Genomic DNA, 18,301 nt, shown 5'->3' on the forward strand with positions numbered 1-18,301 from the left:
CAAAAGAAGGTCAAAGGGATACAGATTGGAAAGGAAGAAGTCAAAGTATCACTATTTGCAGATGATATGATAGTATACTTAAGTGACCCCAAAAGTTCCACCAGAGAACTACTAAGCCTGATAAACAACTTCAGCAAAGTATCAAGTCTCTGAAGAAAGAAACTGAAGAAGATCTCAGAAGATGGAAAGATCTCCCATGCTCATGGATTGGCAGGATTAATGTTGTAAAAATGGCCATCTTGCCCAAAGCAATCACAGATTCAATGCAACCCTCATCAAAATTCCAGCTCAATTCTTCATAGGGTTAGAAAGAGCAATTTGCAGTCATTTCAAATGAAAAAAGCAAAGAACAAAACAAAACAGGATAGCGAAAACTATCTATCTTCAACAATAAAAGAACTTCTGGGGGAATCACCATCCCTGACCTCAAGCTGTATTACAGAGCAATAGTGATAAAAATTGCATGGTATTGGTACAGAGACAGACGGGTTGATGAATGGAATAGAATTGAAGACCCAGAAATGAACCCACTCACCTGTGGTCATGAGATCTTAACAGTGGTACTAAAACCATCCAGTAGAAAAAAAGATAGCATTTTCAACAAATGGTGCTGGTTCAGCTGGAGGTCAGCATTTAGAAGAATGCAAATCGATCCATTCTTATCACCCTATACAATGCTTAAGTCCAAGTAGATCAATGTTCTCCACATAAAACCAGATACACTCAAACTAATAGAAGAGAAAGTGGGGAAGAGCCTCGAACACATGGGCACTGGGGAAAATTTCCTGAGCAGAACACCAATGGCTTATGCTCTAGGATCAAGACTTGACAAATGGAACCTCATAAAATTGCAAAGCTTCTGTAAGGCAAAGGACACTGTCATTAGGACAAAATGGCAACCAACAGATTGGGGAAAAAATCTTTATCAATTCTACATCTGATAGAAGGCTAATATCCAATAATTAAAAAGAACTCAAGAAGTTAGACTCTAGAGAATCAAATAACCCTATTAAAAATGGGGTGCACAACATATAAAAAAGACACGTGCTCCACTATGTTCATCGCAGCCTTATTTATAATAGCCAGAAGCTGGAAAGAACCCAGATGCCCTTCAATAGAGGAATGGATACAGAAAATGTGGTACATCTACACAATGGAATATTACTCAGCTATCAAAAACAATGACTTTATGAAATTCGTAGGCAAATGGTTGGAACTGGAAAATATCATCCTGAGTGAGCTAACCCAATCACAGAAAGACATACACGGTATGTACTCATTGATAAGTGGCTATTAGCCCAAATGCTCAAATTACCCTAGATGCCTAGAACAAATGAAACTCCAGACGGATGATCAAAATGTGAATGCATATTGCTCTGAGAGACACAGCCAGAATACAGCAAATACAGAGGCGTATGCCAGCAGGAAACCACTGAACTGAGAACAGGACCCCCTGTTGGAGGAATCAGAGAAAGAACTGGAAGAGCTTGAAGGAGCTCGGACCCCATATGTACAGCAAATGCAACCAACCAGAGCTTCCAGGGACTAAGCCACTACCCAAAGACTATACATGGACTGACCCTGGACTCTGACCTCATAGGTAGCAATGAATATCCTAGTAAGAGCACCAGTGGAAGGGGAAGCCCTGGGTCCTGCTAAGACTGAACCCCCAGTGAACTAGACTGTTGGGGAGAGGAAGCAAGGGGGGAGGGTTAGGAGGGGAATACCCATAAGGAAGGGGAGGGGGGAGGGTGATGTTTGCCTGGAAACTGGGAAAGGGAATAACACTCGAAATGTATATAAGAAATACTCAAGTTAATAATAATAATAATAAAAAAGTCAGTTAAATGTAATACTGACAGCAACAGATTTGTCCAATGTCCAATTTTGTAGCAACAGCATTTATGGATGCTCTGAGTGATGCCATGGGTTTGGGGGAAAGGAGAGAGATCTGCCCCCCACAGTGGTGGAAATTCGAAGAAAATCTATGATGTTGTTCTGTGTGTAATTAAACAAACAGCAAAGTAAATTCATACTTTTCAATATTTTTTTTTTCTAAGTATGTCTTTATGTCCATTATTTATCTGGTTTAAACATTTCACAATGTGCAATATCATATAGTACCTGATGTATATGTGTAATTTTCATGGCTTTTGTATCAATTTGAGATAAACTGGGACAAGCCTGACAGTGCATCTCAGGAGGCAAGTTGTTTTCTGTGAGCATGAGACAGGATAAACACAGTTTCATAGTAAGGCCCTGTCTAAAAAATGGTTGAAACTGGGACAATAGAATAAATGACGATGTAACTTACTTTCTTGTTTATTTAAAAAAAAATGGGGTGCAAAGCTAAACAAAGAATTCTCAGCTGAGGAATATTAAATGACTAAGAAGTACATAAAGAAATGTTCAACTTTAGTCATAAGGGAAATCCAAATCAAAACAACCCTGAGATTCTACCTCACACCTGTCAGAATGGCTAAGATCAAGAACTCAGGTGACAGCAAATGCTGGCGAGGATGTGGAGAAAGAGGAACACTCCTCCATTGTTGGTGGGATTGTAGACTGGTACAACCTCTCTGGAAATCAGTCTGGAGGTTCCTCAGAAAATTGGACATTGAACTGCCTGAGGATCCAGCTATACCTCTCTTGGGCATATACACAAAAGATGCTCCAACATACAACAAGGACACATGCTCCACTATGTTCATAGCAGCCTTATTTATAATAGCCAGAAGCTGGAAAGAACCCGGATGTCCTTCAACAGAGGAATGGATACAGAAAATATGGTACATCTACACAATGGAGTACTACTCAGATATTAAAAACAATAATTTCATGAAATTCCTAGGCAAATGGATGGAACTAGAAAGTATCCTGAGTGAGGTAACCCAGTCACCAAAAACCACACATGGTATGCACTCACTGATAAGTGGATATTAGCCCAAACGCTCAAATTACCCAAGATACAATCCACAGACCACATGAAACTCAAGAAGAAAGATGACCAAAGTGGGCATGCTTCAGTCATTCTTAAAATGGGGAAGAAATATATTCACAGGAGGAGGTACAGAGACAAAGTTTAGAGCAGAGACTGAAGGAAAGGCCATCCAGAGACTGCCCCACCTGGGAATCCAGCTCATATATAGAGAGCCACCAAACTCAGACAATATTGCTGTTGCCAAGAAGTGCATGCTGACAGGAGCCTGATATAGCTGTCTCCTGAGAGGCTCTGCCAGAGCATGACAAATACAGAGGCGAATGCTAGCAGCCAACCATTGAACTGAGAATGAGGTCCCCACAGGAGGAGTTAGAGAAAGGATTGAAGGAGCTGAAGGGGTTTGCAACACCATAAGAACAACAATACCAACCAACCAGAGCTCCCAGGCACTAAACCACTACCCTAAGAGTACACATGGACAGACCCATGTCTCCAGCTGCATATGTGGCAGATGATGGCCTTGTTGGGCACCAATGGGAGGAGAAATCCTTGCTCCTGCCAAGGCTGGACTCCCCCCCGCCCCCAGTAAAGGGGAATGTCAGGGCAGGGAGTGAGGGTGGGATGGGGAGGGGGAACACCCTTACAGAATTAGTGGGAGGGGAGATAGGATAGAGGCTTTATGGATGGGAAACCAGGAAAGGGAATAACATTTGAAATGTAAATTAAAATATCCAATAAAAAAAGTCTTCATTAACCAAGACAATGCCTTGGAACCTTAACCTTTCAGGATCAACTAATGTGCAGGCAATTTTAGGGTATTTGGGCCATTTACAGTGTACAGAAATGATTCTATGTTATACCTGTCCAAATGGCCAAGACCAAAACCTTAAGTCATAGCACACGCCAGTGAGGTTGGCAAGTAAGAGAGTTACTCCTCTACTGCTCATGGGAATGTAAACTCACAAAGCCACTTTGAAAATCAACATGGCAATTTCTCAGAAAATCAGGAATTGATCTGCCTCCCGAGGACACTATCCTGCTGCAAAGATGATTGCTTGGCTATGTGCATAACTGCTTTGTTGGTGAAAGTCAGAAACTGGAAACAAACCCAGGTGCCTCTCAACTGAAGAATGGATTTTAAAAAAGTAAAAATAAAGTGGTACATTGGCACAATGGAGTATTACTAGGCTGTTAAAAATATAACATCATGAAATTTGCTGGCCAATGGGTGGAACTAGAAAAAAAAATCATCCTGAGTGAGGTAACCCAGATCCAGAAAGTCAGACATGATGTGTACTCACTGATAAGTGGGTATTAGCTGTAAAATAAAGGCTAACCATGCTGGCTGCAATCCACAGGTCCAGAAAGGATGAGTAGCAAGAAAGGCTTACGAGGAGATGTGAGGTTCTCCCTGGGAATGGGAACTAGAGAAGATGCTGAGGGTGGACTGGGGCAGATGGAGGAGGCAACAGGAGGGATCAGGGATGCAGGCTGGAGAGAGGACTGGGAGAGAGGATTGGAGTGGGGGGCCTAGTGCGATAGAAACCCCCGTGGACTCCACTAGACTGACACTGATGAAGACCTAGTAATGGGGACAAAGAGCCTGAACCAGCCACAGAATCTCTGACCTGCAGCTTTTCGTGCCTGCACGATGTGTTGGTCCCAGAGCCTAGGAAAATCCTCATCAGAGAGACTAGAGAGGCTTTATCCCGCAACTGATGGAACAGTCACACGGCCAAATCTTAGGCAGAGCTCAGGGAGTTCTGTGGAGGAGGGTTAGGAAGGATTGGAGGAGCCACAGGGGTCAAGGAGACCAGAGGAGCGCGACCACAGGACTGACTGGGACGCGTGTGGGCTCACGGAGATCAAGGAACCTGGTGGGGTGTGACCCAGGTCCTCTGCAGACATGTTATGGTTGTGTAGCTCGGTGTCCTTGTGGGGTTTCCAATAGTGGGAGCAGGGGCTGTCTTTGACCTTTGCCCGCCTTAGGACATTTTACTCCTACTGGGTTGCCTTGTCCAGCCATGATGTGAGAATACGTGCCTGGTCATTGTAGCTTGCTATGCCATATTTGATTGGTGCCCCCTGGGAGACCTGCTCTTTTCTGAGAGGAGGTAGAGGGGGGTGGATCGGGAGAAAACGGGAGGGAGGATCGGCGAGGATAGGGAGGGAAAAAATGAAACATATGAGAGAAAAAATTTTAAAATGGGGAAAAAACTATGCAATTTTACTGAAAATACTAAAAAGTGCCTGAATTTAAAAAAAAAAAATTTTTAAGTGGAAAAGTGTTAGACACCCAACATGGACCTCTGGTCTCCACATGCCTACCACAGGTATACATGCACGTGTACCGCAGACACCAAAAACTAAAAAAAACTGCAGTGAGGTCAGCAAAGTAAGGCACAGGAAATTAATGTCTCCACACGAGCATGTTTGCTGTGCATATGGGGTGAACATTGTTAACCCTCGTTCTGACAACTAAAATCACCAGCTAACAGCACTAAAGCAGTACAGTTTTATCTTGTGTTTTCCCGGGAGATTTAATTATTCATCTTAATTTTAGCTTACAGCTTCATTGTAAGTTGTGGATGGCTTGTTAGTATAGCCATGAGCCTTTTAAGAATTCCAAGTGGGTTTGATTAAGCAGTTAGTCTTACTCCCAGGGGCAAAGAATCTCAGAATCATCGAGTAGGAAGTCCGGAAACATCCTGCTCCCCTGCCCTGCCCTCTTCCCTGTCCTGGTCCACACACACTAGATCACCCTGGGGCTCTCTCTCTCTCCTACGTCAGAAACACTTTACAGAGGCTTAAGCTCAGTCAAAGTGAGAAGTAGACTTAAATTACTGAGCTAATTTTTATTTCTGATCTTAATCCACTTGCCCCGGAAGTTAGAGGAGGTTCCGTGGTTAGAGTCAGCAGCCCTGTCCACCTGGAGTGCGTCTTTGTCCTTCCTCCCCTCGTGCCCTCTCGTCTGTGCTTTAATACTATTAGACCGAGAGGCAAATACCTGCCTGCCCTCAGGTAGGAGCTTTCAAGTCTGCCTCATGCACTGGACATGAATCGACGAGGCAGCGGCAGTTACAGGCATTTTTAAGGCAAATCCTGGTATTCAGTGCTCTTCTTATCTTTGAGTACATAATTAATATCTTACTGATTTTTTTTTTGTGCTATTATCATGTCAGGTAATTTAAACACGTAAATCTCTCTAGGTGCTTGTTAAGCCTAATTTGCAAGAGAAAGAATCGCTATTTCTGCAGATGCCCTGGTCTCCTTTAGGACCCTACCTCCTCCCCACTTTGTCCCTGCAGCGCTGAAGCTCAGTGCATGTGCTGACTGGGTCCTCACATTCTCCTGAATGTCTTTACTGTGAGCCTCTTCATTGTATCTGGACTGCACCCTTTCAAGACTTCAGTAAACTTCAAAGTGGCCATCTAAGGATGAAGCGAGCATTGTCGGTAAAAGCATTCCATGTAACGGAGAACTAACAACTGGGTATAATTAAAGGGGCACCCGCTCTGTTGATGTCTGCTCCCAGCAGTGGCTGCCGCACACATTCCTGTAGCCTGCACTTCTTGTTTGTTTTTCTAGACCTAAATGAAATAAGATAGTAAGTGTGGCCACCAAAATTCTCCTCTCAGCTCCTCAGACAGAAGTGTAGCCAAACTCTAGGCCAAGAGGTACTCTATACTTTAGCCTTGCAAAACAAAAATGTGGGTCGCCGCCCCTCGGAGCAGTCGAGGCAGTGTTAGGAATAAGCTGGACAAATGATAACTCACTCACAGAGACGGTGTAACTGTTCGTGCAGATGTACGTACAGGGATGGCGGGCCACTCCTCCTCCCCCGCCCCCGTACTGTGCTAAACATATAATCTCCTATTTATAACAGGAACGAATGTGGTGAATTATAGAAAAAAAGGTGGAGATATTTTAAGTACTCAGTAAGGCTTTCAGGGCAAGAGAGTGGCTTAAACATCTTAAGCCTGCTATAAAAATAACTATTTTAGAATTTAAGTGGGATTGTGTGATTTGGTTCACGTTACCACATTTAATTTTGACACCAAAATGCAGCCTCCAAAGCGTATTCCAAATGAGACTCAGAGTCTGTGAAGCCACAACTGCCCACAAATTAGGGCCTTAGCCTGCTCTTTTTTATTAATGCAGAATCCATTTGTACTTCTAGTACAAACTCTGCCATGCTACCTGAGCTCAGTGACAGACCTCCTGTTTATCGTGTGCAAGGCCCTGGGTTCACTTCTCAGCCACTCCCCACTAGCCCACACACACACACACACACACACACACACACACACACACACACACACACACACACCAAATTTTTATGGTTTGACTGGGTAGTGTGGATTAAGACCTCTGTAGGTGAAATCTGGAATTACCCACATGGGAAAGTTTGTACTTACACCTAAGTGTATACAGCCTACTCTCTCGCTCTCGCTCTCGCTCTCGCTCTCTCTCTCTCTCTCTCTCTCTCTCTCTCTCTCTCTCTCTCTCTCTCTCTCTCTCTTTCACACACACACACACACACACACACACACACACACACACACAGTATTAGTTACTTTCCTTGTTGCTGTTACAAAATACCAACAGATACAGCTTGAGGAGGGAAGGGTTTACCTTAGCTCACAACTCAAGAGAAAGTCCTGGCACCTGGAGGATGAAGCCATTGGTCACATGGCTTCCACTGTCTAGAAACAGAAATACATGACCGCTAGTACTTAACCTGCTTTCTCCTTTCCATTCAGTCCAGGATCCCAGCTCATCCACACATAGGATGGCACTCAGTTACCCCTTTCAGTTACCCCAGCCTGGAAATCCCTCACCTACAAGCCCGAGGCTTGTCTTCTTGATGACTCTAGAGCTTGTCTAGTCTATACTAACACACAATGCTCGTTCGTTCCCTGACTTAATTTCTCTTTATGTTTCCCAGTGACCTCTTGTTCTCTTTGAAGTACATTCTTGTGGAGCAGATGGCCCTTAGGTAACGTCATATTACGATGACACTCAGAACATGAGCATTTTTCTGTGTAGAGTGTCTGAATAAGGAAGGGGCAACAGGCCTGGGAAATAGCCAAATAGGAAGGGATCGGGAGCAACCAGAGACAAGCTGGGCTCACCACTGTACAGCCAGTCGGCGTCTGGAGGATGGAGGGGCGTCTGGAGGATGGAGGGGAGCGTCTGGAGGATGGGGGAGCGTCTGGAGGATGGAGGGGCGTCTGGAGGATGGGGGAGCGTCTGGAGGATGGAGGGGCGTCTGGAGGATGGAGGGGCGTCTGGAGGATGGAGGGGCGTCTGGAGGATGGAGGGAGCGTCTGGAGGATGGAGGGGCGTCTGGAGGATGGATGGGCGTCTGGAGGATGGAGGGGGCGTCTGGAGGATGGGGGCGTCTGGAGGATGGAGGCGTCTGGAGGATGGGGAAGCGTCTGGAGGATGGGCGTCTGGAGAGCGTCTGGAGGGGATGGAGGAGCGTCTGGAGGATGGAGGAGCGTCTGGAGGATGGAGGGGTCTGGAGGATGGGGGCGTCTGGAGAGATGGAGGCGTCTGGAGGATGGAGGGGCGTCTGGAGGATGGGCGTCTGGAGATGGAGGGCGTCTGGAGGAGATGGGGGCGTCTGGAGGATGGAGGGCGTCTGGAGATGGATGGGCGTCTGGAGATGGAGGGGCGTCTGGAGGATGGGAGGCGTCTGGAGGATGGGGGCGTCTGGAGGATGGAGGGGCGTCTGGAGGATGGAGGGGAGCGTCTGGAGGATGGGGAGCGTCTGGAGGATGGAGGGCGTCTGGAGGATGGAAGGGCGTCTGGAGGAGATGGAGGGGCGTCTGGAGGATGGAGGGCGTCTGGAGGATGGGGGAGCGTCTGGAGGATGGGGGCGTCTGGAGGATGGAAGGCGTCTGGAGGATGGAGGGCGTCTGGAGGATGGAGGGAGGCGTCTGGAGGATGGGGGCGTCTGGAGGATGGAGGGGAGCGTCTGGAGGATGGGGGAGCGTCTGGAGGATGGAGGGGCGTCTGGAGGATGGAGGGAGGCGTCTGGAGGATGGAGGGAGCGTCTGGAGGATGGAGGGCGTCTGGAGGATGGAGGGAGCGTCTGGAGGATGGGGGCGTCTGGAGGATGGAGGAGTCTGGAGGATGGAGGGGAGCGTCTGGAGGATGGATGGGGCGTCTGGAGGATGGGGAGCGTCTGGAGGATGGGGGGCGTCTGGAGGATGGAGGAGCGTCTGGAGGATGGGGGAGCGTCTGGAGGATGGGGGCGTCTGGAGGATGGAGCGTCTGGAGGATGGAGGGCGTCTGGAGGATGGGGAGCGTCTGGAGGATGGAGGGCGTCTGGAGGATGGAGGGCGTCTGGAGGATGGAGGGCGTCTGGAGGATGGAGGGGCGTCTGGAGGATGGGGAGTCTGGAGGATGGAGGGCGTCTGGAGGGGATGGGGCGTCTGGAGGATGGAGGGGTCTGGAGGATGGAGGGGCGTCTGGAGGGATGGAGGGGCGTCTGGAGGATGGAGGGAGCGTCTGGAGGATGGAGGGGCGTCTGGAGGAAGGAGGGAGCGTCTGGAGGATGGGGGAGCGTCTGGAGGATGGAGGAGCGTCTGGAGGATGGGGGAGCGTCTGGAGGATGGGGGAGCGTCTGGAGGATGGAGGAGCGTCTGGAGGATGGAGGGAGCGTCTGGAGGATGGAGGGGAAGCGTCTGGAGGGATGGAGGGCGTCTGGAGGATGGGGGCGTCTGGAGGATGGAGGGCGTCTGGAGGATGGGGATCGTCTGGAGGATGGGGAGCGTCTGGAGGATGGGGGAGCGTCTGGAGGATGGGGGGGCGTCTGGAGGATGGGGGGCGTCTGGAGGATGGGGCGTCTGGAGGATGGGGGAAGCGTCTGGAGATGGAGGGGCGTCTGGAGGATGGAGGGCGTCTGGAGGATGGAGGGGCGTCTGGAGGATGGGGGCGTCTGGAGGATGGGGGGCGTCTGGAGGATGGAGGGGCGTCTGGAGGATGGGGAGCGTCTGGAGGATGGGGAGGCGTCTGGAGGATGGAGGGGACGTCTGGAGGATGGAGGGGCGTCTGGAGGATGGAGGGGCGTCTGGAGGATGGATGGGCGTCTGGAGGATGGAGGGGCGTCTGGAGGATGGGGCGTCTGGAGGATGGGGGCGTCTGGAGGATGGAGGGGCGTCTGGAGGATGGAGGGGCGTCTGGAGGATGGGGGAGCGTCTGGAGGATGGAGGAGCGTCTGGAGGATGGAGGGGCGTCTGGAGGATGGAGGGGCGTCTGGAGGATGGAGGGGCGTCTGGAGGATGGAGGGGCGTCTGGAGGATGGAGGGGAGCGTCTGGAGGATGGGGAGCGTCTGGAGGATGGAGGGGAGCGTCTGGAGGATGGAGGGGCGTCTGGAGGATGGGGAGCGTCTGGAGGATGGGGGTCTGGAGGATGGAGGGAGCGTCTGGAGGATGGAGCGTCTGGAGGATGGAGGGGCGTCTGGAGGATGGAGGGGCGTCTGGAGGATGGAGGGGCTAACTGCACACTGCATGGTTCAAATCACACTGACTAAACGTGCTAACACAGAGACTTAAAGAAGTCTGTAAAGCTTTAAAAGTGTATATATTGTGTATGTTGCTTATGTATTCGACTTTGTGTGTAGTACATGTAGAAGCCAGGGGTTGGTGTCAGATGTCTTCCTCAGCCTCTCTCCACCTGGAGACAGAGACAGGCAGCCTCTGTCTTAGCCTGGAACTCACTACTTCAGCCACACTGGCAGGCCAGAAGCCCCAGGGATCTTTCTGGATTTCTGGGATCTCGTGCTGCAGTTTCAGGTGCTGGGGAGCAAATGTGTGGATGTGGTTACCGTGTGTGGTGAACACCAGGGGAACCGGAGCTGTCTCTGGCGCATCACTGTCTTTTGCGGTTGTGGCTAGTGAGTTATCTCCGTTTACTGAGCCGTCTCCAGAGGGTTTCTCTGGAGCAGGCAGTGCTGTCTCCCTGACTCGTGCTTTTCTGTCCCTGGACAATGCCTGGCAGATCCTGCAGTGTTCAAGTCACTTTCAGCTCTCACAGGGTCTATCTGATAGTCCCAAAGCCATGCTCCACTGGAACCATTTTCTCCTCCCTCTGTGTGGCTCTCAGATGCCTCTTTCCCTCTCCAGGGCCTGGCTCCCCAGGGCTGGGAGCTGAGGAGTGTGCAAATGACGTCCCCAACTCCCCCCTTCACACACACACACACACACACACACACACACACAGAGTTACTCTTCCGGCATCTTTTGTAAACCTGACATGTCCTCCAGGCCTTCTGGTGACAGGGCCAGAGACCACGTCATATCAGGACGTTTCGAGCTCACTTCCCAGTTCCCAGGACCAGATACTGACCCAAGCTCCTTGGCCGCCTCTTCCCCAGTAGGGCTCTGGTGAATGCTTGGCCACAGTGGAGGCAGGGCCTGGGGGTGGGACATAGCTGCTTGTTCACGAATCTACTCCACGTTCTGCCAGGAAGAACATGAGAACATGATCTGCAAACAGGAACACACCGTGCAGTGCAGTTCATGTGTGCACCATGTGGACAAATCTTCCAGAAAGCCCAGGCTGCTTTTCCTTACTTCAAGTCTGCTTGTATCCTGTGGTTATGTCTGCTAGATGAATACAGTTCCCGTATGGATGCTGCATGAGCTTTGCATCTAAGGGATGAGTCAGAGTGAAGCCCAGGGATGTGGGAGACTTACCTGTTAGGGTCAGCACCATCTTGGTTCAGACACAGGCCCCTCTGACACATGGTGCTGTTTTCCACTCTTGCAGTTACTGCAGTTGGCTGCACTCTGAAACCATTAAAACTCCAGAAATTAGCAGTTCACAGCCTTTAAATTCCATGCTGTTTCTCAGTGGCAAGATGAAACCTCCCAGTGATGTATGCTGGGAATACTTCCCGGCCCTCCCTCATCCAGCAGCTGCCCTCAGTGTGGATCAGCGCCCTATTGCCCGACTTATGCTCAGACAGTCCTTATTCTCCTTAGTGAGGACGGATGCATGAGAAGAGGTAACACACTCTCTGGTGCCATTGGCCACCGTCTGAGCAAACGTAAAAACAGGGTGTGCGAAGGCTTCAGTCCCATGCAGTTTCGGGCCTCTCTGCCTGTCTCACGGGTGAGGGTAGACTCCTAAAATGTAAGGCCTCTCAGCGCATAGCACACTGCGCGATCAGCCTGTGACTTGTCACTTGCTAAGTCTAGGATTGACAGCCAAGGAATCAGGTCCAGTTTGTAGCATATGCCAATTTCAAGCTACCAACATGACCCTCATAGAAGGGTTCAAACAAGACATCCGGAGACAGGCTGTACTTCCCACCATGCAAGTGAGCACAAAAGTGAGCACAGACAGTGGCGATGACAGAAGGCAGGCATACAGTGGAAGGGTATGTGATATGATAATTTGTTTTTAATACTATAAGTTTATATAATTTTACTTTTAATGATGGCTGTGTTCAAATTCCTACAAAGTTCAGAGCTGGCCAGCAGATAGACTTAGAGGCACACCGCCCTCTCCCACAGCACCCCCCCACCAGTCTCTGCCACTGGCTGCCTGACAGCAGCCTCTTGCTACACAAGCAAGACAGCAGTGGTCCCGGACGCAGCTGGATCACCAAGCAGGCCAGCGCGTGCACAGCTCTCCTGACTCAGCCTTAGCAAGGACCCACGCTCCAGCTTCCTCCTGCCAGCATGCCACAGGCGCTGCCCTCCTGTGGAAAGTCACCTTCTCACATCTTTACAGAAGAAAGAAAATAGGGCAGCCCCATAGGAGCACATACCTTACTCCCAAGGCTGGAGCCCCCTGCCCCCCCCCCTGCTCCCTGGCTCTCTACCTTGCCTGGCGTGGTCAGGGCTTTTGGTGTCAGCTCAGACAGACATCTTCTTCCTAATTAGTCCCAAATGCAAATATTATGCTTGACACTTCTTTTAGCACCCTTAACCCTTAACAAATCTTTTTAGGTATACACAGTTTTATTTCTTATCCTCAATTTAAATCTAGTTTTAGCATGTCTGCCATTTAATTACAATCATTTTCTTCTTGATGTGGTTTTGATCTCAAACACCCCCTAGAGGCTTGGTCCCTGGCTCACGGGCCCAGTGGGAGGTGTTGGAGCGGCTCGGGAGAAGTGAATGTTGGAACTGGCCTCTTCCTTGAGGTAATTATAACAAGTAGCTCAGGCTGGGTCTTAGTGGGGCCTCTGAGCTTAGCTGAGGGGGAACCTGATATCCCTGTGGCTTCTGCCTTGCTCAGCCACACAGTCCTCCACACGCTCTACTCAGAGTACTCTTGCCACCCTTCTCCTGGCCGCCATTAATCCCTTTTCAGGTAACTGCCCAGATAAACCCACGTTTTCAACACCAAATATAGAGGAAATAAACTTCAGGGGAAGAATGAAATGAGAGAACCAGAGTAAACTACATGAATGACAGGCTCTCCAGGAAGCTGCTGATGCTGAGAAATTGCTCTCACTGATTTTCCCAATAAACAGAGGCGCCCACTCCCCACCAAACACACGCACACACGCACACTCACACACACACACTCTCACACGCACACTCACACACTCTCTCTCACACACACATGCACACACACTCTCTCACACTCTCTCTCACACACACTCTCTCTCTCTCTCTACACACACACACATATACATATATCACAGACACACACACTCTCTCTCTTTCTCTCTCTCTCATACACACACACACACACACACACACACACACACACACACACTCCCTGTGGCCAAGGGCAGCAGGCTGGCTCCAGGCCCTCCTTGGCCCCTTGCATTTGGCCTGTGCACTTGACTCCCTTTCTCTTGCTGCTTCCTCCTGCCAGCCCCTGGGAGATCTCTGTGGTGGGTTTCTTAAGCAGTTAGCCATATTTCTGTAATAATGAGCTGTGGCAGCTTGGACTGCAGAAGGAAGGAGGCATTCTCCTGTTTTAGCAGAAGAAAGAACAGCCACTTCTTCCTCCCATGTTCCACTTAGCTGTGCCGTCCTTACAGAGTTTGACAGCCACTGCTGTGCTGAGAACCCCACACCCATCAGGGCCGCCTTCTCCCACAGCATCCCTCTTGTGCTCTCTAGAGGCATAAGACCAGGGGGACGGCCTGAGTGGTATGTGATGAGGCCAGGGAGAGAAAATGAAGCTTGTCAGAAAGTAGGTATTAGCAACACACAGGTGGGTGACTCATCGGCCAGGCAAGAGCTGCACTGTGGGTGTGCAAACAGCTCTGGACCTCAGGCTGGGGCCAGGATTCGGGGCACTCCTCCCTGGTGTCCACCTGGACAGACAGACACGCTTGTGTTTACTGACTCCCGACTCTCTTCTCTTACAGCCGACCCTCTGGTAGGCAGTATTGCCACACAGTACATGACCAACAGAGCCGAGCACGACCGGATGGCCAGACAGTGGACCAAGCGATACGCCACCTAGGGGCCTGCGTGTGCCAGCCGTGTGCAAGCACATTCACCAAGTGCATCAATAGCCCACCTGCCCCTCCAGACCTCCGTTCTGTTTCCTGTTTTTATTAAATTTTAAACTGTTTTGTGATGGTATGTCGTTTGTCCCTCCTCCTTCCTGCCGCCACCTCCTCCCCTTCTTTCCGGCTCTCTTTCTCCCTTTTACTCCCTTTTCGGTTTCTGTTAACTTGAAAGGTTCGGGGTCCCCCACTGCCGTGTGGATGGGAGCGTCTGTTCTAAGTACAAACCCTGTTGGAGCTGTCCTGGTGAGGCCTTTCACACAGAGCTTCGTGTTACCGTGTGGTTTGGGTTTTGTTGTTGTTGTCGTTCGTTCTATCTTTTTTCTTTTTCTTTTCTGTGCTCTTTGGGGGAAACACACGTTAAGAATTATATCTGGTTTCTACTTAAATGTAGTGCTTAGGGTTAATTTTTTGTACTGAAGTCTTTATTGGTGGGTGCATGCTACTGGGAACAAGGTTTTGTACAAAAGGTCCAATCAGAATCACTGTGCATTACTGAGACCCTGTCTATCACTAGCCTTCTGTCCCCACACAGAAGACTGTCAGAGTGAACAAAATAATATGTATTTTGATTTACTTAAGTGCTTGTAAATTTCTTAGGGACCTGCCACTTTTGACTGTGGATCAGTTGATGTATACTTGTATTATTAATGCCTCAATAAATCACTGTGGCGGATCGATGCCCTCTGCACCAGCCTCTGCTTTGTGTCCTGGTGACCCACGCAGCCCCACATGCACTGAGGCTGGCCTCTTCGCAGTTCGTTAGTTTCCTGTGTGCTCTTTACCTCCGATCATTAAGGCCCTTTGTAGTGGAGCTGCTCATTATTATTAGCACATGGGTGCCTCCAGCTGCCTGCTGACTTCATGGTCACTTTACACATTGGCCCTCCATTCTTTCTGTTGGAACCAACTTTGTCCAACAGTGACAATATGACCGTAATCACAGCCTGCTCTCGAACTCGCCGTCTGAGCTGAGGGCCGCGCCCAGGGAATTTCATACTCACTGTTCTGTTTCCACACACGGGGCTTGCTGTGTGGCCTTCTCTCGTTCTGCCTTCTCCTCCGTAATCTCTGTATAAGCAAACTCCTCCGTGTGGGTCACGGTCACCCTCAGTGGCAGCACAGCAGTTCGGTCGCTGAGGGTGGTGTCAGTGTGCATAGACAGACAGATGAGCAGTGTGGACCACAGTCACAGATCAGTGGTAGGCATGGTGACTCAATCCTTTAACAGAGAGAGCAGTAGTCTGTCCTGGGTTTAACACTGCTGGGCAGGTACTGTCCGGGCTCTGAGCTGGATCTCCTACCAATCAGTACCCTCCATTAAATGACATCTTCACTGCTAAGTGGTAACCGATGAAGTCTCACCCCTCCCCCTACTTCGATATTTTAAAAATCTATTTTCAGATATGCTGGGTTTGTTAGTTGTAAGAGGTTAAGATTTTAATTTAAGTACTTGAAATGGTAACTTTTCCATTTTATCTATGTGTATGGATGTTTTACCTGCATGTGTGTCTGTGTACCAAGTCCAGGCAGTGGCCGTGCAGGCGAGAAGAGAATATTGGGTCCCCTAGAACTAGTTGTGAGCCAGCAGGTGGATTGGACCCGGGTCCCCTAGAAAAACAGCCAGTGCTCTTGGCCACTGAGACATCTCTCCAGCCCCTCGAAGTGATACTTTCAAACCAAAGTTCCTGTGGGCATTTTTTAGGATTTATTTTTATTTATATGTATGTGTGTCTCTGTGTATGTGTATATCACATATATGTGGGTGCCCACGAGGGCCAGAAGAAGTTGTTGGATCCCTTGGTGCAGTTACTGTCAGTTGTGAGTGGGCTGGTGTGGATGCTGGGGATAGCAGCCGGCTCTCCCCTCCCTTCTCTTCTTTCTCATAGTGATTTGATCATGTCTTATCTAAAACCTGTCCCTGAGTCCCAGGACTCTACGCCCACGCTGAATTCTGTCACCTCTGTGACTAGCAGAGGAGCCGCAGAGAGTTCACCCGCTCTCACAGACCTTTGCCCAGCAGCAGAGGCAGCGTGTGACTGTGGGTTTGCCAGTCCCTAATGCAGATGAAGTCACAGGACTGGGCCAACTCTTTCCTTACTGTAAAACAAACTACAAGAACCAGGCCTTTCAGCTGCCAAGAAGCTTCACATGTTTATTTTTACTCGAGGCTTAAAACTTGGGCAGGAAAACACTGGGCTTCTGTAAAGTTTGTTATATCAAATGTTTTGACTGATTACAGCAGACCCTGACTGCTATGGTGTGTACAGTGTTTGTACCACTCGCCTGTCTCCGAAAATGTCACCTCCACTGGGCGTATATTTTAAATAACACATCAACTCTATTACACGCCGCATTTCCGACCTGCTCTGCTTCACGTTATTTGACAATGCCTGTTGGGGTTGCAGGGATGACTTAGGCTTAAAAGAGGGTGCCCTGTAGGACCTGGGCTCCGTTCCTCAAACCTTCATGCAGCACACAACTGACATAACTAACCCCAAGGGACTCAGTGCCCTCTCCCTTCCAACCTCCATGTAGAGACAACACTCCCCACACATGCAAACAAATAACAATAAATAATTAAATCTTTTTTTTTTTTTTTAAGAAAAACAATGATATTTCAGAGGCAGAGATCAAGACAGCTCCCATAGGAAATCTTGTCCTGAATGTGTTTGCTTGCCTAGAACCATTTTGGGGTTTATGCCAATCAGATATGAAGAGACTATAAAAACATCCCTCCTCTCTGTGAGCTCTAAACGCTTCGTGTCAAACTCCTCCCCTGTGCTCTTCGCGTGTGAAAGCTAGGGAGGCTCCAGAGAGACCCACAGACCTGAGCGGATCCTGAGTGTGCATTCCACACAACAGGGCAGTGTAATCACTACAGACAACGCAACCCCAGAAAGCTTTGGGAACTGCTTTGAAAGTGAAATTTGGAAGTCATCTGCACCTAAGGTACTGAACAATCTTGCTGAAAAATATGTGCACTATATCTCAGAACTATAATGTTGGTTCCTTTGTACCCTAAATCTGCTAAATTTTCCAAACAAGCTCCAGATAGTTGTGTCGTAGATATGTTAAATCAGATGTTGGCAGATTGTCAGTGAGGCAAGACTATCAGTCATTGACAACATATTTATTGATCTTAAATCATTCAGAAGGTAGTAGCCTTAACATGCAGACAAACTGCAAATCAACAGAGCATTCCTCTTCTGTCCTGCGGGGACTCATTGAGGGGATGAGTGCAAACAGTACGTCTTAAAATCTGTGGATTAGACCCAGAAGCTCACACATACAAGGCACGCACCTACCACTGAGCAACGTCCCGATCTTAGGGTTCAGTGGCTGTGATAAAGCACCACGACCAAAAGCAACTTGGAGAGGAAAGGGCTAGTTTCACCATCCGGCTTACAGGTCATCGTGAAAGGAAGAGCAGGAACTCAAGACAGGAACCGAAGCAGAGGCCATGTGGGGATGCTGCTTCCTGGCTTGCTCAATCTGCTTGCTTATACTCGGGGCACCACTCACCCAAGGACAGTACTGCCCGTGGCAGGCTGGGCCCTTCCTCATCCAGCATCAGTCAAGAAAATGAATCTTCATTAAACCATCTCCTCAGGGCTCGAGAACTCTGCCAAAGAGGAAACAGGTTATAAGAACCAGAAGGGATGGGTGACATCAAGAAAACCATGTCTTCCAGACGCAATAGGGTGACAATGCATATGAACTCCAGAGACCATAGCAGCAGGCAGGGCCTGCACAGGTTCAAGCTAGGTGGGTCCCGGCTCAGAAATGGGGACGTCAACATGAACTCCCATCCCTGTCTAAGAAGCTGTCTCCAAATGTCAATTGCTTGCAAAGGAAAAATCAG

The 18,301-nt window shown here is 49.1% G+C and overlaps 1 protein-coding gene across 1 annotated transcript in view; it reads left to right on the top strand.

Moving 5' to 3' along the window:
* Ube2e2 (ubiquitin conjugating enzyme E2 E2) overlaps positions 1-15,127 on the top strand; it is a 270,161-nt gene extending 255,034 nt beyond the window's left edge. The window contains exon 5 of the mRNA XM_032917744.1: positions 14,293-15,127. Within this exon, the coding sequence (XP_032773635.1) occupies positions 14,293-14,390 (98 nt within the window). The 3' untranslated portion in view covers positions 14,391-15,127. The remainder of the gene's footprint in view (positions 1-14,292) is intronic.
* Positions 15,128-18,301: the final 3,174 nt, after the last annotated feature.

The sequence above is a fragment of the Rattus rattus genome, chromosome 12 (assembly GCF_011064425.1).
Source record: "Rattus rattus isolate New Zealand chromosome 12, Rrattus_CSIRO_v1, whole genome shotgun sequence".
In the NCBI taxonomy this organism is placed as follows: Eukaryota; Metazoa; Chordata; class Mammalia; order Rodentia; family Muridae; genus Rattus; species Rattus rattus.